The 22,497-nt window shown below is 48.7% G+C and overlaps 1 protein-coding gene, 1 long non-coding RNA gene and 1 other non-coding gene across 3 annotated transcripts; 1 reads left to right on the top strand and 2 right to left on the bottom strand.

Annotated features, from left to right (window-relative positions):
* Window positions 1-7,825: 7,825 nt before the first annotated feature.
* LOC143933433 (OTU domain-containing protein 3-like) lies at window positions 7,826-12,405 on the bottom strand. The gene is made up of 4 exons (XM_077456342.1): window positions 12,074-12,405; window positions 10,793-10,915; window positions 9,630-9,770; window positions 7,826-9,520 (listed from the first exon to the last, which is right to left on the bottom strand). The coding sequence occupies exons 1-4, from the start codon at window positions 12,110-12,112 to the stop codon at window positions 9,512-9,514; spliced, it is 312 nt and encodes a 103-aa protein (XP_077312468.1). The 5' UTR covers window positions 12,113-12,405; the 3' UTR covers window positions 7,826-9,511.
* Window positions 12,406-16,724: 4,319 nt separating this feature from the next.
* TRNAR-UCU (transfer RNA arginine (anticodon UCU)) lies at window positions 16,725-16,796 on the top strand. The gene has a single exon. It is a non-coding gene; the product is annotated as a tRNA-Arg (tRNA).
* Window positions 16,797-18,236: 1,440 nt separating this feature from the next.
* Window positions 18,237-22,491, bottom strand: LOC143933435 (uncharacterized). Its single transcript, XR_013263092.1, has 2 exons — window positions 21,907-22,491; window positions 18,237-19,417 (listed from the first exon to the last, which is right to left on the bottom strand). It is a non-coding gene; the product is annotated as an uncharacterized LOC143933435 (long non-coding RNA).
* Window positions 22,492-22,497: the final 6 nt, after the last annotated feature.

Genomic DNA, 22,497 nt, shown 5'->3' on the forward strand with positions numbered 1-22,497 from the left:
AAGAGATCCGACCATTCCTGTCCTCCCTCCTCAACAGGTCTCCGCCCCCTCCTCCTCCTGGACTCATAAAAATTCCTCACCCCCGTCACTTCCGGTGAGGCTCCGTCACTCTACTGCGCATGCGCCAAGTCCGTGTTCTGAACGGCGCATGCGCAAGATCTTAATTTCAGCCGGTGGTTAAAAATTACGGACGGGAGTCAGCTGAGTACGGCGGCTCCGGAGGGGAACGATTGGTTGGGGGTGGGGGACGCTTCATCAAGCTGCAGTCCTGATTTCTAGTAGTAGATGAAGAAAGTATTCTTATAAGGCCGGGTTCACACCGCAAATCACATCCGATCTCCGTAGCGATGCGAGTTCAGCCATACAGATAGTATACAGATAGTATGGCTGAATTCGCATCGCTCCCGCAGAAAACTCGCACGGGACCCTTTTTTTGGTCCGCAACAGAATCGGATCGCATGGGGGGTTCACACTATGCGATCCGATTCCTGTGCGAGTCGGCAGATCTGCGGTGTTCCCGCATCGCAGCGGTGTGAACCCGGGCCAAAAGTGAAAGATTTACTTAGCTTAGGCCGGGTTCACACCGCTGCGATGCGGGAACGTCGCGAATCCGCAGCGTTTTCCCGCATCGCACGCCTCCCGCCGGCAGTTCACACTGCCCTATGCGGACTGCTGGGAGTGTCAATGAAATGTTAATGACACCCCCAGATCCGTCCGCATATCGCAGTGCGATCTGCCGACTCGCGCAGGAATCGGATCGCATGGTGTGAACCCCCATGCGATCCGATTCTGTTGCGGACCAAAAAAAGGGTCCCGTGCGAGTTTGCTGCGGGTGCGATGCGAATTCAGCCATAATATCTGTATACTATCTGTATGGCTGAACTCGCATCGCTACGGAGATCGGATGTGATTTGCACTGCAGTGCGAATCACATCCGCATCTCCCCCCGCAGCAGTGTGAACTTGGCCTAAAGGGGAAGTTCCGCTAGTATTATCCCTCCCCCCCCTCCGGAGCCACAATCGGCACCTTTTGGGGGGGAGGGTGGTGCAGTTACCTGTATAAGCCAGGTAACTGCACCCACTTCCGGCCAGACCGCCGCAGACCCCCGCATCGCTTCGCCCCCCCCCCCCCCCGTTGTGTTCTGGGAAACACACAGTTCCCAGAGACACAGCGGAGAACCAGCGCAGCGCGACTCGCGCATGCGCAGTAGGGAACCGGGCAGTGAAGCCCTCTTGCTTCACTTCCCGATTCCCTGACAGAGGATGGCGGCGGCGGTGGCTGCAGCGAGACGAGCGATCGCTCGTCATCTGCCGCCGACATCGCTGGAACCTGGGACAGGTAAGTGTGATATTATTAAAAGTCAGCAGCTGCAATATTAGTAGCTGCTGGCTTTTAATATATTTTTTTTTTTTTAGGTGCAGCTCCTCTTTAACACAGTTCTTTGGTTTCAATACAGAGACCTTCTCCTTATCTGTGAACCTTCTGGACCGGTTTTTAGCTAAAATGAAGGTGCAGCCAAAACACCTAGGTTGTGTTGGCCTCACCTGCTTCTATCTAGCTGTAAAAGCCACGGAAGAGGAGAGAAATGTCCCCCTGGCAACAGATTTAAAGCGGAGGTCCACCCTAAAATGGACCTTTCCGCTCATCGGATTCCTCCCCCCCCTCCGGTGCCACAATCGGCACCTTTCGGGGGGGGAGGGGGGTGCAGTTACCTGGATAATCCAGGTAACTGCACCCACTTCCGGGATAGCTCTCTGCGGAAAGGGGCGTACATTATGCCCCCTTCCGCAAGTGCCCGCCCCCTTCCGCAAGTCCCCCGCTGCCTGCTGGGGAAACACACAGATCCCAGAGACAGCGGGGACCGTCCTCATTGCGCAGCGCGGCTCGCGCATGCGCACCAGGGAACCGGGAAATGAAGCCGAAAGGCTCCATTTCCTGATTCCCATACCCAAGATAGCGGCGGCAGCACTCGAGTGTCGATCTAGAGATCGGCTTCGGGTGCGGACATCGCGGGCGCGCTGGGCGGGTAAGTGTCACTATTTTAAAAGTCAGCAGCTGCAGTATTTGTAGCTGCTGACTTTTTAAAAAACAAAACAAAAAAAAAAAAAAAAAAACGCGGAGTCCCGGCGGACTCCCGCTTTAAGCATTGTGGCAACCTGCACAGTTTTCATCCATTGTATTATGCTGGCAGCCCATTCATAAAAAGGACTGCCTTAATGCAATGCATTTCAATAGCTGCTATAACCTGCATTAATGCACCCCACTAGAATGCCTAGGTGTGAATGGGACCTGATTAAAATCAGGTCAAGAAAAATACACTACTATTTAAATCAAGGACTGACAACATCCAGGTTACTCAACTCCAAAAGTATCCAGCAATGCAAAATGAGTACAGAATGTTTGCCATCTTTGATCTAAAATGTAAACCCAAGTCCTGTATATTTCTAAAAAGGAAAAAAAAATGCACTTTACTTTTTGAATTAATTTATTGTGACATTGCATTGCTGAATATTTAATATAGATCTGCCTGTACTAGTTTGGCGTTCAAACCTTTTGCACAGTTGAAAAAAAATGTATGGCACTTGTTTCTGAACAAGGCAGATTAAACTTCTAAACACAACTGTCTACTCCTAGTAAAGGGTAACTTCTGCTGTTTAAGGGCTTGTGTAGGATTTTAGGTACAAACTGTTTTCACACTTGTTAAAAGGGCAAAATGGCCTTTTAGGTTTGACTTTAACCCCTTCCTTACTGGGCACTTAAACCCCCCTCCTGCCCAGACCAATTTTCAGCTTTCAGTGCTGATGCACTTTGAATGACAATTACGCGGTCATACAACACTGTACCCAAATGAAATTTTTATCATTTTTTTCCCACAAATAGAGCTTTCTTTTGGTGGTATTTAGTTACAGCTGGGAGTTTTATTTTTTGCTAAACAAACAAAATAAGATGCAAAAAAATAAATAAATAAATCATGTTTTAATAGTTTGTTATAAAATTTTGCAAACAGGTCATTTTTCTCCTTCATTGAAGTGCGCTGATTAGGCGGCACTGATGGGCTGCATTGGTGGGCACTGATGGGCTGCATTGGTGGGCACTGATGGGCTGCATTGGTGGGCACTGATAGGCATAGTTAAGGCGGCACTAATAGGCACAGATAAGGCGGCACGGATGGGCACAGATAAGGCGGCACTGATGGTCACAGATAAGTGGCATGGATGGGTGGCACGGATGGGCACTGATAGGTACCACTGATAGATGGGACTGATGGGCACTGATAGGCGGCACTGCTGGGCACTGATGGGCGGCACTGGGGTGCAGCACCTTTGAGGCAGATTGTGGGCACTGTGGGTGGCACTGTGGGCACTGCTGGGTGGCACTGACGGGGGGCACTTACTTTTATTCAGGATGGCACTGCAGGGGGCAGGTGGGCACTGGCAGGGGGCAGGTGGTCGCTTGTATTGCTGGTCGTGATCGGGACTGATGTCCCGATTACGGCCGCCGGTGATCGGCTTTTTTTTTTCTCCTCGCGCTTTTTTTTTTCTCCTCGCGCTTTTTTTTTTCTCCTCGCGCTGTCAGCGCGAGGAGGAATAATAGCCGATTACCGGCTCCGTTATATCACATGATCAGCTGTCATTGGCTGACAGCTGATCACGTGATAAGGGGTCGGGATCGACCCCTTGCACGGATCGGTGATCAGGCGAGTCTCATGGACTCACCGAACACAGAGCGCGCCGCGCGCTCCCCTCAGGGGGCGCGCAGGCCGCTCGTGCACGGGACGACGTCAATAGGACGTAGTCCCGGAAAAGTAGGTCCGCGCTAATGCCGTCATTTGGCAATAGCGCGGATCCCAAGTGGTTAAAGTCTGAGGTATATTTTAAGGTTCAGTGAAACCTTAGCAGTCCATATGTAAACATGGTAGGAGTCTGTTGTAGCGATTTTTGGGCTTTTTTTTTCCCCTACAAGTTTTGTTCTCCGATATCCTTACGCATCACACCTGGTTTAGTGAAGCCATGGTCTGCTAGGCAATAAGTGAAAAGAACAATATCTTCTTACGCTCCATTCCCTTGATGAAGACTTGTTTCTGTACATGACCTGACATCCTTCCAACTCCAGAAGGGAGACAGAAGGAAAAACAGTGTTAAAGCGGGATTCCGCCTTTTTTTTTTTCTTACCTGTGTTACAGGTGGGCGACTGCTACCTTCGCTTAGCATCCACGTCCGGCGTTTTTTTTGACCCCCGGCGCGACGATTCTTTTCCTCGGGATGACTTTTAAAAAAGTGAACTGGCGTTTTCCATTTTAAGTGTGGGCGTCTGAAGCCCACAGGCATTTACTTCCTGTATATCGATGACGCTCGGCTCCCAGCATGCTCCGCTCCATCTCGCACATGCTCGGTGTGCAATGGTGGTAATGGCAGATACAGCTGCCTGCCCACTTTAAAAATGGCAAAATTCGGACAGGCCCTCGTCACGTGACCGGCGTCCTAACGAAATCTCACGAGATTTCGCAATTTCATTGTCCCCTCCCATGGACTCTTGGGAAATAGGTTAGAAATTTCCCAGGGACCATTGCGAGGACGATAACCACGCCTACTCCCACGGGAGGACAACCCGGAAGTCAGCAGAAACATCTGAAATAAAAGGTAAGTAAAGAATATTTTTTTTTTTCAGGGTTCATTTAGGTAAGTATTCTATCTTGTGATTTTTAATAATATGAAGTTTAATTTTTAGGTACCAAACCGCTTTATAGGCCTTTCTGGTACCGTCAATTGTGACAAATCTGTTAACGGCAGATTATTGTAACTGGGGAATATTTGGAACTAAAGTAAATGCGCTGAGTCACCTGTGAATCTTTAGGGCAAAAACAACATGCAGATGCAAATTTGGCATTCTTTTGTATATCAGTTTTGCTACTCATGTTTTCATGTATATGTACCTTTCACAAAAGTGTAAATTATTAATAGCGAGGTGTTTAGGGTTAGCGTATGTATGTGGCGAAACATTAGGGGGGGCCTCCTACGGCATTTAGAAAGCACAACCAGTTGGCAGTCTATATAGCTGCTCAGGACTCCCAAAATTTGGAGTGCTTTATATTGCAAATGAATAGGAATCCTTTCCGATTGGTGGTGCTAGCCTTATGCCTTCATGATTGATGAGCTTTGGGCTCTTTCACACCAGCACAGTGGGCTAATGCACTGTACGTGATATTGATGCATTGCAGTGCCATTCATTTTTAATGGCATCCCAATGCACCACATTACCATGCAAGATGTGTTTCACTATGAACACTCTTACTAACCAATAGCGGGAGGAGAGGTTTGTGCTTTAACCACTTGGGATCCGCGCTATAGCCAAATGACGGCATTAGCGCGGACCTACTTTTCCGGGACAACGTCTATTGACGTCGTCCCGTGTACGAGCGGCCTGCGCGCCCCGCTCTGTGATCGGCGAGTCCATGAGACTCGCCTGATCACCGATCCGTGCAAGGGGTCGATCCTGACCCCTTATCACGTGATCAGCTGTCAGCCAATGACAGCTGATCATGTGATAGAACGGAGCCGGTAATCGGCTATTATTCCTCCTCGCGCTGACAGCGCGAGGAGAAAAAAAAAAGCCGATCACCGGCGGCCGTGATCGGGACATCAGTCCCGATCACGGCCAGCAATACAGGCGACCACCTGCCCCCTGCAGTGCCCACCTGCCCCCTGCAGTGCCATCCTGAATAAAAGTAAGTGCCCCCCGTCAGTGCCACCCACAATCTGCCTCAAAGGTGCTGCACCCCAGTGCCGCCCAGCAGTGCCGCCCAGCAGTGCCCATCAGTCCCATCTATCAGTGGTACCTATCAGTGCCCATCCGTGCCATCTTATCTGTGCCCATCTTTGCCCATCAGTGCCGCCTTATCTGTGCCTATTAGTGCCGCCTTAACTATGCCTATCAGTGCCCACCAATGCAGCCTATCAGTGCCACCTAATCAGCGCACTTCAATGAAGGAGAAAAATGACCCGTTTGCAAAATTTTATAACAAACTATTAAAACATGATTTTTTTTTTTTTTGCATCTTGTTTTGTTTGTTTAGCAAAAAATAAAACTCCGAGCTGTAATTAAATACCACCAGAAGAAAGCTCTATTTTGTGGGAAAAAAATGATAAAAATTTCATGTGGGTACAGTGTTGTATGACCGCGCAATTGTCATTCAAAGTGCATCAGCGCTGAAAGCTGAAAATTGGTCTGGGACTGAGGGGGGTTTAAGTGCCCAGTAAGCAAGTGGTTAATCCCAGGTTGGAAAGCTCGGCCAGTTAATTGCTGTACAATGCACTCTGAGTTTTGGGTACAGTGGCTCTAATGCAGCATGTATGTGCCAACTAGTATTAACTGCCCCTACTTCCACCCCCTTTATATACACTTATTCTCTGATGTAGCCTGATATGAGTATGTTTTTTTTTTTTGTTTTTTTTTAATGACTGCTTGGTACAATTGACTATGTAGTTTAACCCTAAAGTTCCCCTGTTGTAGCATATGTATAGTATGGGAAATGCTATGTGTTACTCTCAGACAGGCAATGTGTAATTTTGAGTTAAACCAACCAATGGTGAATAGCATATTACCCATCACTAGATAAGCTGCTCAGTGGTAGGTCTGCACATTTTGGAGGGCTAAAACCATGCAGCAACAGAGTGCCTGTTACTTAAGCAATGTACCTTTTAATAATAAATGTATTAAAAAAAAAAAAAATTATAGACAAAGAAATGCTGGGCGGGCGGAGCTGAACAGATGCTCAGGACGTCGGCAGCAGCCCCGCCCACCCCACTAACATGCATTAAGTCGTGGTTAAAAATTATACTCAAGTGGGCGGAGACTTGCGGGTGGGCGGGCGGAGCTAAGCTGCTTAGAACGTCAGCAGTCCCGCCCACCCCACTAACATGCCCCTGAAGTGCTGGATGTTGTTTATGGTCGAGAATGGGGACTAAGGCCTGATGTGGGGGTGGGGGGGGGTCCTGTGATGTGATGGGGGGTCTTCTGATGTGATGGGGGTGTCCTGTGATGTAATGCGGGGCCTAGGCCTGATGTGATGATTTACCAAAATTATGTAGAATACATATCGGCCTAAACAGGAATTTTTTTTTTTTTTTTTTTTTAACTGGGATATTTATTAGAGCAAAAAGTAAAAGATATTGGAGGTAATTTACTAAAGGCAAATCCACTACAAGTGGAAAGTGCACTTGGAAGTTTCAGTCGCTATAGATCTTAGGGGAAGCTCTGCTGATTTTATCATCCAGTCACATGCAAGCTAAAATTTGCTGTTTTTTTATTTTCCTTGCATGTCCCCCTCGGATCTACAGCGACTGCAACTTCCAAGTGCACTTTCCACTTGTAGTTTCCACTTGTAGTGCAAAGTGGATTTTCCTTTAGTAAATAAACCCCACTGTGTTTTTTTTTTTTTAATTTGTTCTTTTGTTTACAGCGCTAAAAATAAAAAACCGCAGAGGTAATCAAATACCACCAAAAGAAATTCTCTATCTGTGGGAAGAAAATGATAAAACTGTCACATGGTTACATTGTAGCATGACGGCGTAATTGTCATTCAAAGTGCGACAGCGCTGAGAGCTGAAAATGGTCCTGGGCAGGAAGGGGGTGGCAGTGCCCGGTACTGAAGGGGGTCATTTAGTAGTGCCCTTCATATAAAGCCCTTTCTCAATGTAGCAGGGATGGAGGTTCATGAACTGTCATAGTCATCGCCTCATACAAAGTCCCAACACTGGTTTTAGGTTTTCTTTTTCGTGGAGTAAATATGAACGGTGGAATAAAATTGAAACCAAAACGAATGGAGTGAATGTGTCGGATGTTTGTAGAAACTTTATTAAACATTTTTGAATAACAGATTTCTTGCAGGTGGATGTGATTGTTTTCTGTTCCCATTTTCAGCCAGTAGGTGGAGCACTCGCCTCCTTTTCAGGCATTTTCTAGGCTCTCCTTCACAGCTTGGCGGGAGAAAGGCTCGCTGTGTACTATATAGATCATCAGACTGAGGCCGGGTTCACATATGTGGGGCCGCGGGTTTGTGTCCGGGGTCCGGTGCGTGTCTGTTCACCCGTTCAGGTGCGATTCAGGTCTGAATTTGAACGTGAAGTGGACCCAAACACGCACACGCGGTTTGCAATCCGCTCCACGGCCAGCCACAAACCGGTGTGAGGCGGCTCCAATGAGCGAGGGTCACACTCGCATAGGGTTGCCCCCTGACCGGGATTCACCTGGACAGTCCGGGTATCAGACCACCTAAACCCCCGGACACCTACAGACCGGACTGTGGCTTGCCAAGTAGCTAAGTACCACAAGCTGAGTGCTTAGGTGTGCGCACGGGGCCGGGTGTGCCTGGGCACACCATAATCAACAGGGTTACCAACTGTCTGGAGGGCCGGGTGCAGCTGTCTAAGCTGAGTGTCTATGACACTTTCTCTCACACAGCCCAGAGCCAGCACAGCTCCCCCCAATGGACTGGAGCGGAGAGAGGACTCGATCTGCTCTTGTCCTTCCTTCCTGCCCCCACCCCTCTGTGTTACAGAAAAGGTATGTGTGGGTGGGGAATGTGAAGTCCAGCAGCTAGCTGATACATCATGAATGAAAGGTGCTGATGCCTGAGCCTGCTTCCTTGGGTGAGTGAGCTCACCATCCACTGTCTGTAACTGAAGTCCCCCCCCCGAGTGATAACACTAAGGTAAGGTGGCTCAAATGTAAGGGGTGCTCTGCGGACTGATTTTAGGGGGCTCTGATCTAAGGGGGGCTCTGGTTAGCGGTCACCCCCTTACAACAGAGTTCCCCTTTAGACCAGAATCCACAGCATTTCCCCATTAAAAAAATGAATTTCGGCTCCGCTGAAGCTGTTCAGGTTTCGGCTTGAAGAAAAGGTGAGAAGCGACACCTGCGTGTCATGTGACTGTATAATGTACCTTCCATTGTGATCCCTTCCTGATTTATAGCAAAGGAGTAACCATGTTTTATTATGGAGAACGTACCAAGTGATAGGAGATCCCAGAGGGGGATTAAGCCTAATAGAGTTCAGCTCTAATGAAGCAGGTTTTTGGTGGAATGGCCCATACTAGATAGGATAACTTTAGGTCGTCAATCATAGGCAGCCGGTACTTACAGTACATTCCCCTTCATACAAATACAAGATCTGCTCATTTAGGAGCCCCCATCCCCCCATTACAATATGCTCAGTGGGCAGTGCCTTCCTGTAGGGGGTGCTGGTGGTGTCACTGGGCTCCTGGGAAAGATGAGGATTCCAAATCCTGAGAAGCGACATTCCAGCACTGGGCAGAGCGCCATCTTGTGGGATTTGGGGTCCTCTCAGGGCTCCATCCTACAGCCCTGGAGGTGAGACCAGAGTAAGTCTCCACATGGTGGGAGAAACCCTGCGGGGTGGTGCGGGAGATTTCGCTCTTGCTACGTGCATTCTACGTAGGGGGTCTCCTGTGCCGGGGAGGTTCAGGCCAGTTGGAGCCGAGGCCATCCCTACTCATTGGACCTGGAGGGAGGGAGCAGAACAGTCAGATCAACACCCTGAGGAACCCGACAGAGACCCCCATAGAACCACCCCCTGCAACCCCTCCCCCAGCCAAATAAAATTTAACTACATGAACCATTAATGGCTCCGGTCTCTCCATTACCGCACAGCCGGTGGCGTTGCGCACTTTTTGCACTGCGTCCCCCCGCCGCTCATCTGACGAATTGGACTTTTGTTTCCCTTTCCGATTGGACTCGTCTTTGGACAACGTCTGCGGGAGAATGAAACAGAACAGTCAGATCCCTGGAATCCTACAAGATCGTTCCCCCTCTTGCCTGCGACAGCCAATCAGGAATCATTGTGTAGTCAATGCAAGTACTTCAAACACTCGTACAGCAAAACACTTCCTGGGGCAGCGGATAACAAACTTTAAGCCCCCTTTGGCATTTGGTGCGCTCGATAAAAGCGGCCCGGTCATCCTAAATGGGCGGCATGTGTGGAAAAAAAAAAAAGAAGAAATTGGAAGCGGGTCGCTATCGACCGAAAACTTTTTTTTGACACTCCAAAACTGAACTTTGAAAAATGTATTTGCTCATAAGAAGCATTTTAGGAGCTCATTCACACGGGGCTCAGCGCCCTGTGCAACGAGAAGAGTCATTGGTTTATGTTTTGGGACTTGGCGCGGCGCCGCATGCGGGCAGCTTATAGAAGTGAATGGAGATGCCGCGGCTGGGACGGACTCGCCTGCACAGCGCAGTCTCACGGGTACTCGGGTGCATCTAGTGTCAGGCACCTGTCCTTACACACCTGGGCTGTGCAGGAGAGTCCACCCAGCCGCGGCATCTCCATTCACTTCTATAGGCTGCCTGCATGCAGCGTCACGCCAAGTTCAAGAAGATAAAACTAAAAATGGTTAGGAAGTGCAGAAACCTTGGGGGGGAAAAAACAAAACAAAAACAAAACTGCAAAATCTGGAAAAAATAAAAAATAAACCTTGGTTCCCCGCTTCCTGGGAGGTCCGGTGATGTCACTGGGAGGTCCGGTGATGTCACTGGGAGAATGGAGTACCCAAAATGCTAAAGCACACTGCTGGACTTCCTGCCCTTGTGACCCCCCCCCCCATACAAGACATAAGGGAGCGGTTGTCACCAGGACAGGAAGGCACAGCCCGCTATTCATCTTTAGCATATTATTTTTTTTATTTCAGTCATTTTGTTACATAAATGGTAACTAAAGTCATTCACAGAAAGTGTCAGAGATCCACGAGATTCTCCATCGGCCGCGTGGCTTCACCTCTGTCTGCAGGTTGGCCGGCGTCTCGGCGTTGTCGTTGATGCGGCGCACGCTGTCGTAGTGCTCCCCGTATCGGTAGGCGATGTGCAGCTCCCGGGCGCCGCTCTTATCCGATCCTCGGATCTGCAAATCAGAGACAAGGAAAGAGATAAGTGCCGGGAACGCGGCTCGTCCCGCTAATCTCTGCAAATGTTTGTCTTGGCGGAACATTCACAGCAAACAGAACAAAGAAGGATTTCTAAAGACGGATCAGAGATACAAATCCCATCGTATGTACTACACACAGGACTATCCATCACAGATCCACCACAAAGATCACATTGTATTGTATGGAAATCCAGATTATCACCATGGAGGAAAATCATCATCAAAGACCAACTCAATCAATAAATGTTATTTTGTTTGCAAAAAATAAAAAAAATAAAGTGTGCATGCATTTTTTTTTTGAGCCTGTAAAGTAGGGGGGTCTCAAACTGGCGGCCCTCCAGCTGTTGCGAAACTAAAAGTCCCATCATGCCCCTGCCTGTGGGAGTCATGCTTGTAACTGTCGGCCTTGCAATGCCTCATGGGAGTTGTAGTTTTGCAACAGCTGGAGGGCCGCCAGCTTGAGACCCCCTGATGTAAAGCATTGCACTCGCAATCAGCAAATCACTGGTGCCATGCGGGTCTCCCGCAGACCCATCGGTGTATCCGTGTGCCCATACATCCCACGCAGGCATTCAGATACACTGAAAGGAAGCATGAGTGAACTATCACAGCACTGCGGTAGTTCATTGAGAACTACAAGCCGACAGCTCCAAAGGATGTTGGGGCTTGTAGTTCACTCACACAGAGAGTTTTGTGAATGAATGATGCAGTGGTGTGGCAAAGACCCGTACGAGCTTGCCAATTTCAAAGAGTGACTGCTAATACAAGGTGCTTCTTCCCTGTACCGTTGCCATAGGGAGGAAAGAAGGGTTGGGGGGGGCGGAGGTATATCAAGCAGCGGCGGCGGCCTGGGGCAGCGGCCGCAGCAAACGGGCATGTTGCATGTTCCCAAAGGTGAACTTCTCCTCAGCTTTAGATCCCTATGGCTTCCCCTCCCATAGATAGTGTGTTGTGTGGGGGAGGGGCAAGTGTGGGGTTGTTTGTTTATTTTACCTGGAGATGGACATAAAATAAAGAGAACTGATGATGCTGCGCACACTGCTAGCTGTCACTGTGTACAATCCAGAGCATAAAAATGACACAAAAAATAAAAAGATACTACACGAGTTTCCAGAACGGTTTCTGAATTCTTACATGCCACAGCGGATTTGTTGAGTTGGTGAATGACGACATTCACTTGGTTGTTGCGAGCGAAAGCCACGATGGCGTCATTACCGGCGAACGCCCCGGGAAGAAAGAAGAAAATTTTATTTAAGATTTGATCAGTGGAATTATTTCATTTATTGTTATTTTTGCACAAATTGTACTATATATGGGACCCCATTTCACAATATTATTGTACGAGGCATGCTTAATGATATAATGTAACATTAATACATCATTAGATATTAGATTTAGTATTTATATTCGTTATGTATATTGTACATTGTATTGTGTATAGGATTATCAGGTCTGGACACCGGAGCTCTTACCGTGTTTGCCGAGGGACGTCATCCTCCACGAAGGGCTCGAAGTCAATGCGGTGCCGGATCATGTAGTCGGTGGTCTCCTGATGATATTTGAGGTGGTTCCGGGAGTGGCCCTCCAGCTGGTCCCCGAGGGCCCCTGAACAGGCAGTTCCTGATAAAAGACATGAATTTCCAACCTTTATAAAATCTGCGGCTTTATTATCCTCTTCAATACCAGATCATTTTTCATAGCCCAGCCCAGAAGCACAGGAGCCCCCCCATTAGCACACAGCCCACCACAGGAGAGCCCCCCCCCCCCCATCAGCACACAGCCCAGCACAGGAGAGCCCCCCCCCCCCCCATCATCAGCACACAGCCCAGCACAGGAGAGCCCCCCCCCCCATCATCAGCACACAGCCCAGCACAGGAGAGCCCCCCCCCCCCCATCATCAGCACACAGCCCAGCACAGGAGAGCTCCCCCCCCCCCCATCATCAGCACACAGCCCAGCACAGGAGAGCCCCCCCCCCCCCATCATCAGCACACAGCCCAGCACAGGAGAGCCCCCCCCCATCATCAGCACACAGCCCAGCACAGGAGAGCCCCCCCCCCCCCATCATCAGCACACAGCCCAGCACAGGAGAGCCCCCCCCCCCATCAGCACACAGCACAGGAGAGCCCCCCCCCCATCAGCACACAGCCCAGCACAGGAGAGCCCCCCCCCCATCAGCACACAGCCCAGCACAGGAGAGCCCCCCCCCCCCCCATCAGCACACAGCCCAGCACAGGAGAGCGCCCCCCCCCCCCCCATCAGCACACAGCCCAGCACAGGAGAGCTTCCCCCCCCCCCCCCCATTAGCACACAGCCCAGCACAGGACCAGGCAGACTCTCACCACTCCTGTAGTCCGGTCCCACCGCAACCGCCAGCCACCCGAGATGCTCCTTCAGCCAGACCGGCCCGTCCGTCCGATCAGCCATGCCAGGAGTGTTTCAAGGTCCGCCATCACAGAGGAGCAGTGGTGTAAAACTGCCTCCTCTCTGTCCCTTCCTTCACACTGCTCGTTGCTCCGCCCCTTCCTTCACACTGCCCGTTGCTCCTCCCCTTCCTTCGCACTGCCCGTTGTTCCGCCCCTTCCTTCACACTGCCCGTTGCTCCGCCCCTTCCTTCGCACTGCCCGTTGCTCCGCCCGTTGCTCCGCCCCTTCCGTCACACTGCCGTTGCTCCGCCCCTTCCTTCGCCACTGCCCGTTGCTCCGCCCCTTCCTCCTTTTTAAAGCGCTCCTCCCCTTCCATTACATTTCCACTTGCTCCTCCCCCACAGCCTCTTTCTCTGCACCTTAACTCCTTAGACCTTATACAACCCTGTCATGCCCGGCCCTTCCTTACTTCCCTTTCAGTCCTTCCACTGCGGGCCTCCTTTTTTGAAAAAAACATCATTTTTGGGAGAAAAAAAAAACATGTTTGAAGAAAACGAAATGTTGAAATAAAAAATAATTTACAAAAAAAATAAAAAAAGTGAAAAAAATAAACATCGGCCAATCAGATTGAAGCAGCTGCCAGGCACATGTTTTCTCACTGCTGGACACGTGACATGCAGTCTAAAATAGCTGCTAACGGTCAGGCACTGTGACATCACTGTGGTCACATGACCTACAGCCAATCAGATTGAAGCAGCTGCCAGGCACGTTTTCTAACTGCTGGACATGTGACATGCAGTCTAAAAATAGCTGCAAACGGTCAGGCACTGTGACGTCACTGTGGTCACATGACCTGCACCTGATAAAATAGCCCTGCAGAGGGGGAAACTCTCACTTGAGTTCAGCTCTTCATACTGGTAGCATCTACTGCAGAGCTCTCCTGACTGATTGATTTCTATTCGGTCAGATTCTCTCCAGTTATTGGAATTGTAAATCTATTGATTGATTGGCATTAATTCTTTAATCCTTCTATTAATAGCAATTACAATTCCTGTCAGTTACAAAAAAAAAAAAAAAATGAGAAACGAAATTCTCGCCGTTTTTCTTTTTCTGTTGGTTCCTTGGGAGCTAAACAGAAATCCCGACATCCAATCCCCAGAGGTCCCCATGGATGGGGGGAGGGGATTGTGGAGATACAGCAGCCAGTGAAGATTCCGATGATCTTTAGAATCCTCTACCCATGGGCTGTGCCCAGAGAAGTCACCAGAGGGTCCCCACAGACCCGCATTGAGGAGGGGGAGGAGAACACGAGGAGGACGGAGCGGCCAGCGGAGGAAGCAGTCCAGAGGAGTTGGAAATGACCCTCCAGAACCCATCAGGTGGGTTTCATTCCTGACCCGTCCTCCAATCTTGCTCAGTTTGGCAGTCCTGGTAACTTTTCTGATTCTGAAGCACATCCTGCGCCAAAGTCACCTGGCCAGAATATTAGGACACTATTTGAAGTTCTTGCAGATATGTGGCATAATCTATCCACTGATCGATATCTACAACAGATGGGGGACATCCTTCGAGGCCCAACCCAAGAAGACATCAGCTGGTTTTCATTCATAACCTGCCCTCCATTCTTGTTTAGTTTGGCACTCCTGATATCTTTTCTGATTCTGAAGCACATCCTGCGCCAATATTTCCTGGCCAGAATATTAGGATATTATCTGAAGTTCCTGCAGATGTGTGGATTGATGGATCTACTGATTGATATCTGGAATAGATGGGGGCCAACCTTTGTGAAAATAATCCTAACACTGTATAAAAATGCTGGTGATTGGTACCATAGGGTGGTCGCCAGGCTCTGGGCAGTCTGGTCCAGGGGGGGGGTGGCATTGGAGAACACAGTCCCACCCCCGCTTATAAATGTTGGTGATTGGTACCAATGGGTGGTGGCCGGGCTTCAGTCTGTGTGGTCCAATGTTTGGAGGGCATTGGAGAACACAGTCCTACCCGTACTTATAGAAATTGTTACTGAGCACCGGTTAGAATGCATTCTGGGGATGATCACTATGCTGGTGGTACTACTCCTAATATATTTCAAGCCGTTCTACCGACTGTTACAACCAACAAGTAGCAATATCGCCCCACACCAAGTGACGCCAGTGTACCAGCAAATGAGGACAACATTGTACCAGCAAATGAGGACAACATTGTACCAGCAAATGAGGACATCGTACCAGCAAGTGAAGATTCAGCGAGTGCCAAGGAGGAGACGGCCATTCCCACTGCCAATGTTGCACTGACCATGAATAACATTAGGCCTTGGAGGGATGAGATTCTTCCAAGCGAATGCATGACCCCAGCAATGGGTGCCGGCCTTAGGCGACGATTGAGAACATATACTGTCCATCACAGCGTGGTACGTCGTAGGAAAAATGTGAACGGAGCTATGAAAGTCTTAAACCGGATCTTTACTTTTCTTAGCGCTCCAGCGCTATGGTGTCCCGGAGCCACTGCCAGCTTTGGCCAGGTGGCTTCAAGGTACCTATCTCTGCCCGATTTAATTGACCCGGGGTAGAGAGGTGGGTGCAGAAGGGCAGGGGGGGGTAGAGAGGTGGGGGAAAAAGAGCAGGTGAGTAGAGAGGTGGGGACAGAAGGGGGGGGGTTAGAGAGGTGGGGGCAGGGGAGTAGAGAGGTGGGGCAAAAGAGCAGGTGAGTAGAGAGGTTGGGGCAGAAGGTGGGGGTTAGAGAGGTGGGTGCAGAGGGCAGGGGGGGGGGGGGGGGTAGAGAGGTGGGGGAAAAAGAGCAGGTGAGTAGAGAGGTGGGGACAGAAGGGGGGGGGGGGGTTAGAGAGGTGGGGGCAGGGGAGTAGAGAGGTGGGGCAAAAGAGCAGGTGAGTAGAGAGGTTGGGGCAGAAGGGGGGTTAGAGAGGTGGGTGCAGAAGGGCAGGGGGGGGTAGAGAGGTGGGGAAAAAGAGCAGGTGAGTAGAGAGGTGGGGACAGAAGGGGGGGGGGGGGGTTAGAGAGGTGGGTGCAGAAGGGCGGGGGGGGTAGAGAGGTGGGGGAAAAAGAGCAGGTGAGTAGAGAGGTGGGGACAGAAGGGGGGGGGGGGGTTAGAGAGGTGGGGGCAGGGGAGTAGAGTAGAGAGGTGGGGCAAAAGAGCAGGTGAGTAGAGAGGTTGGGGGCAGAAGAGCAGGGGTGTAGAGATGTGAGGGCAGAAGACCCTGCTCAGCGGGGACGGGCCTTATAGAACAGAGGCCAAATATGGGCAGCACAGAGGCTTAGTGGTGAGCCTTGCAGCACTGGGGTCCATGGTTCACATCTTGACCAGGACACTATCTGCATGGAGTTTGCATGTTCTCCCTGTGCTTGCGTGGGTTTCCTCCGGGTTCTCCGGTTTCCTCCCACACTAAAAAAAAACATGCCACTTTTTGCGTTGGTGGTGCAGTGGTGAGCAAAGCTGCTTTCTAAGCAGATGACCCGGGTTCGATTCCCGGCCAACGCCTCTCCAAGATGTCTGCCCCACCTTCTCAGTGTATGGAGTCCCCAGGGGGGAAGTGCTGTACAAATTAAGTGTTGAGTATATATGAAAAAGGAAAGAGATTGTGGGACTTTATATGAAGCACACTACTAAATGAATGAGCATAATAACCGTTTTATCACAAAGGGCATATATACATATAAATTGGTAGAGAAGGTATATATAATGTAATATAATAAAAAAGATCTCGACAGATATCATCAAAACAATTGATAGTCCTCAATAATTCCAACATGAGACACATAATAATGGACCTTTTTTTTGTAGAAAATTACTTAGAACCCCCAAACATTATATATATATATATATATTTTTCTAACACCCTTGAGAATAAAATGGCGGTCGTTGCAATACTTTTTGTCACACCGTATTTGCACAGCCGTCTTACAAGCGCACTTTTTTGAAAAAAAAAAAAACACTATTTTGAATTTAAAAAAATAAGACAGTAAAGTCCGCCCGGTTTTTTTTTTTCTTTCTAATAATTGTGAAAGATAATGTTACTCCGAGTAAATTGATACCCAACATGTCACACTTCAAAATTGCGTCCACTGGCCGCAGAGACCGCGATTATCTTGTAGCGGACCGCCCTCTGAAGACGAGGATGCCGGGGTTATGGCAGCTCGCTGCTCCCATGACAACGGTTCTTCTCTTCAAACAGCCGACGTATTTCCTGCGGCGGGCGGTCTGTAAGCGGTTAGAATAAAATATAATAAAATACAGACATTGCACGTAGTTACTGTGATGTAGCATTTTCCCTGTGGCCACTAAGGGAGCCGCTCCCTGGAAGCATGCGCACCCGCCGGAGCTTTTGATAGCCGCCGCACAATGTCGCAGTCCCGATAAAAATGCCAGATCACCGCCATTACTAGTTAAAAAAAATAAAAATAAAAATGCCATAAATCTGTCGCCTATTTTGTAGTCGCTATAACTTTTGCGCAAACCAATTAATATACGCTTATTGCGATTTAGTTTTATTTTTTATCAAAAATACGTAGAATACATATCGGCCTAAACAGGAAATTTTTTATTTTTTTTTGTAAACTGGGATATTTATTAGAGCAAAAAGTAAAAGATATTGGAGGTAATTTACTAAAGGCAAATCCACTACAAGTGGAAAGTGCACTTGGAAGTTGCAGTCGCTGTAGATTCTTAGGGAAGATCTGAAACAAGGGGAAGCTCTGCTGATTTTATCATCCAATCATGTGCAAGCTAAATTTGCTGTTTTTTTATTTTCCTTTCATGTCCCCCTCGGATCTACAGCGACTGCAACTTCCAAGTGCACTTTGCACTTGTAGTGCAAAGTGGATTTTCCTTTAGTAAATAACCCCCCACTGTGTTTTTTTTTCTTTTTTTTATTTGTTCTTTTGTTAACAGCGCTAAAAATAAAAACGCAGAGGTAATCAATACCACCAAAAGAAATTTTCTATTTGTGGGAAGAAAATGATAAAACTGTCACATGGTTACATTGTAGCATGACGGCGTAATTGTCATTCAAAGTGCGACAGCGCTGAGAGCTGAAAATGGTCCTGGGCAGGAAGGGGGTGGCAGTGCCCGGTACTGAAGGGGGTCATTTAGTAGTGCCCTTCATATAAAGCCCTTTCTCAATGTAGCAGGGATGGAGGTTCATGAACTGTCATAGTCATCGCCTCATACAAAGTCCCAAACACTGGTTTTAGGTTTTCTTTTTCGTGGAGTAAATATGAACGGTGGAATAAAATTGAAACCAAAACGAATGGAGTGAATGTGTCGGATGTTTGTAGAAATTTTATTATAAACATTTTTGAATAACAGATTTCTTGCAGGTGGATGTGATTGTTTTCTGTTCCCATTTTCAGCCAGTAGGTGGAGCACTCGCCTCCTTTTCAGGTATTTTCTAGGCGCTCCTTCACAGCTTGGCGGGAGAAAGGCTCGCTGTGTACTATATAAGATCATCAGATTGAGGCCGGGTTCACCTATGTGGGGCTGCGGGTTTGTGTCCGGGGTCCGGCGCGTGTCTGTTCATCCGTTCAGGTGCGATTCAGGTCTGATTCCTGATTTATAGCAAAGGAGTAACCATGTTTTATTATGGAGAACGTACCAAGTGATAGGAGATCCCAGAGGGGATTAAGCCTAATAGAGTTCAGCTCTATGAAGCAGGTTTTTGGTGGAATGGCCCATACTAGATAGGATAACTTTAGGTCGTCAATCATAGGCAGCCGGTACTTACAGTACATTCCCCTTCATACAAATACAAGATCTGCTCATTTAGGAGCCCCCATCCCCCCATTACAATATGCTCAGTGGGCAGTGCCTTCCTGTAGGGGGTGTTGGTGGTGTCACTGGGCTCCCGGGAAAGATGAGGATTCCAAATCCTGAGAAGCGACATTCCGGCACCGGGCAGAGCGCCATCTTGTGGGATTGGGGTCCTCTCAGGGCTCCATCCTACAGCCCTTGAGGTGAGACCAGAGTAAGTCCCCACATGGTGGGAGAAACCCTGCGGGGTGGTGCGGGAGATTCGGTCTTGCTACGTGCATTCTACGTAGGGGGTCTCCTGTGCCGGGGAGGTTCAGGCCAGTGGGAGCCGAGGCCATCCCTACTCATTGGACCTGGAGGGAGGGAGCAGAACAGTCAGATCAACACCCTGAGGAACCCGAAAGAGACCCCCCCCCCCCCCATAGAACCAACCCTTCCCCAGCCAAATAAAATTACCCCACAATCTCCTCCCCCCCCCCCATATATAATTACCCCGCAACACCTCCCCCACCCTGTTATAATTACCTCCAATGTACATATAACCACCCTACAATCCTCCCGCTCCCCCATAATTACCATAAAAATCCCCACTGCACTATAATTACCCCACAGTACCTTTCCTGCCCCCTCCCACATTATAATTGCCCCGAAATCCCCTACCCATATTACATTTACCCCACATTATTATAAATACCCCAATCCCTCCCCCACCCCATTATAATTACCCCACAGTCCCTCCACCACCCCATTATAATTACCCCACAGTCCCTCCCCCACATTATTAAAATTACCCCACAATCCATTATAATCGCCCCTGCAATCCCCGCCACATATTATAATACCCAGAGTACTTCCTCTATTACAATTACATACCCCCCACACCCTCATATAATTACCCCAGAGTACATCTCTCTGTAAATGCCCCCCCACAATTATAATTCCCCCCGAACACCGGTTATAAGTGCCCAGCCCCCGATCTGACACTGCACATGAAATCCCTGCCCCGGAGTATCTCGCCTCTCCCCCAGAGTATCTCGCCTCGCCCGGTGTTGTGCCGAGAATGGCATCCCCGCCGAGATCGGCTCCCCCTGCCTCTCGGCGCAGATCGGAACTCCACCTATCCATCCCTCTGCACTACGGCTCCTCCTCCTCCTCTATCCCGAATGCAAATTACACTTTTACCTTCCCCGCCCTCGCGCATACAGACATAATGTAAATAAATTATATATATATTTTTGCCCCTCCTATTTAATTTATTATTATTACACATTTTATCCAATTTATTATTATCCCTTTTTTTGGAGGGGGGGGGACCCACAAAGAAACTGAGATTTAAAAAAAAAAATAGATCATCAATTCCAGCCTCACTGTGCCATCAAACAAAGGCACAGTGCACATCTGTTTCTCTGACTGCTCTACTTTTGTATAAAGCACCCCCACTCTTCTTTCTTACCCTTCTTCTTCACTCTTCTTTCTTACCCCACTCTTCTTTCTTACCCCAACTTTCTTTCTTACCCCACTCTTCTTTCTTACCCCACTCTTCTTTCTTACCCCACTCTTCTTTCTTACCCCACTCTTCTTTCTTACCCCACTCTTCTTTCCTTACCCACTCTTCTTTCTTACCCCACTCTTCTTTCTTACCCCACTCTTCTTTCTTACCCCACTCTTCTTTCTTACCCCACTCTTCTTTCTTACCCCACTCTTCTTTCTTACCCACTCTTCTTTCTGTCCAGGGAAGCGGAATTTCATAGCAAACTGACTATTGCTATGGAATCTGGTTCCACTCTGCTCCACTCTTCGCATGAATCATTCTTCAACTACCATCACTCCAAGTCAGCGCATACAGCCATATAACATGACATGTGCATGTATGTGTGATGCTATAATGGCTTGCATACATTTTATGAAAGTGAAGGGCTTGGATTGTGGCATACAGATAAGCCGTAATGCCACTTACATCACTGCAAGGCAGCCATATAGCCATTTATCATCACACCAACAAGTATTTATGGTGCTATAATGACTCACATACATGTTACAGTTATGTGAGGGAAATGAGTTTGCATTGTGGCATAGTTAAGAGCCACAATGCAACTTTCATCACTCCAAGTCAGCCATATAGACATTTAAAGCGGAGGTCCACCCTAAAGTGGACCTTCCGCTCATTAGAACCCCCCCCCTCCGGGGCCACGATTGGCACCTTTCAGGGGGGAGGGGGGTGCAGGTACCCTGTACAGTACAAGTATCTGCACCCACTTCCTGGATAGCTCTCTGCGGAAAGGGCATAGATTACGCCCTTTCCGAAAGTCCCCCGCTGCCTGCTGGGAAACACACAGATCCCAGAGGCAGCGCAGGACCATCCTTATTGCGCAGCGCGACTCGCGCATGCGCAGTAGGGAACCGGAAAATGAAGCCGAAAGGCTCCACTTCCAATTCCCATACCCAAGATGGCGGCGGCAGCACCCGAGAGAACCACCTAAGGGCAGTGATGGCGAACCTTGGCACCCCAGATGTTTTGGAACTACATTTCCCATGATGCTCCAGTACACTGCAGAGTGCCAGAGCATCATGGGAAATGTAGTTCCAAAACATCTGGGGTGCCAAGGTTCGCCATCACTGACCTAGGGTTTAATCCTGTGCATTGTTTAAAAAAAGGCTGTTTGATCCTGTCTTCTCTGATCTTCCCTTCCTTTACTATCCCCTATTCTAACACCTATAACAGTAACTGGGTATTCATTAGGAGATTTCCCCAGGAGGGGTCCCACAGGAAGAGGCCAGAATTGAAAAAAGAATAAATAAATAAAATCACCAAAATGATAAATGCAGACATGAGAATATTTACCGATTAGTTTCAGCTCTTCGATCTGCAGGATGACCTGAAAAGTAGATTCTACGTCGAAGCTTTCGGCTTCCAGACTCTGCAGAATCAGGCGAACGTCCTGAGCACAGAAAGATGGAGAATGAATATTAATCAGAAAAAACCTAAAAAGCATCCGATTCCCTGTAAAGGGCAATCAAACTGAATATTTTTGCTTATTTTGGCAGGGGACGTTTTTGAAATGCCCAGCCAGTGCATTCACTGCCATGTTGCCACTGTAGCCAATCAGCACTAGTACAATGAGGGGCTCTGTATCTAGGGGGAGGGGGTAGGAGGCAGAGCATCCTCTTGGAACCCTCCTTTGGCGGCACGAAAACCTCTTCATCCTCCATGTCAAAAGGGGCCAAGACGAGGATTTCTTTATTCTAAGGAGGACGGAGGAAAAAAAATAAAAATAGGAGGAGCCTGAATATTCATGAAAAGGGATCAAAAATTGCTAAACTGTTGGGAGGACTTTAACCTCTTGCACAGTTATTTTACTGCGAGCGGGGGCAGCAGCTACAGGCTCAGCGACGTACTTGGAACGTCGCTGAGCACAAAATTTTCTGAATTTTT

This window comes from Lithobates pipiens, unplaced genomic scaffold (assembly GCF_037356315.1).
Source record: "Lithobates pipiens isolate NorthernLeopardFrog02 unplaced genomic scaffold, aLitPip1_a1.2 Scaffold_27, whole genome shotgun sequence".
Lineage (NCBI taxonomy): Eukaryota > Metazoa > Chordata > Amphibia > Anura > Ranidae > Lithobates > Lithobates pipiens.

What these genes read in the sequence shown, in the direction of transcription:
- LOC143933433 (XM_077456342.1), bottom strand. Translation starts at nt 12,112, where the DNA reads ATGTCGTCATTCACCAACTCAACAAATCCGCTGTGGCAT. An exon ending in CAACAAATCCGCTGTGGCAT is followed by an intron (nt 10,916 to 12,073) that starts GTAAGAATTCAG and finishes TCTGATTTGCAG; the next exon opens with ATCCGAGGATCGGATAAGAG. An exon ending in CGGCCAACCTGCAGACAGAG is followed by an intron (nt 9,771 to 10,792) that starts GTGAAGCCACGC and finishes ATTCTCCCGCAG; the next exon opens with ACGTTGTCCAAAGACGAGTC.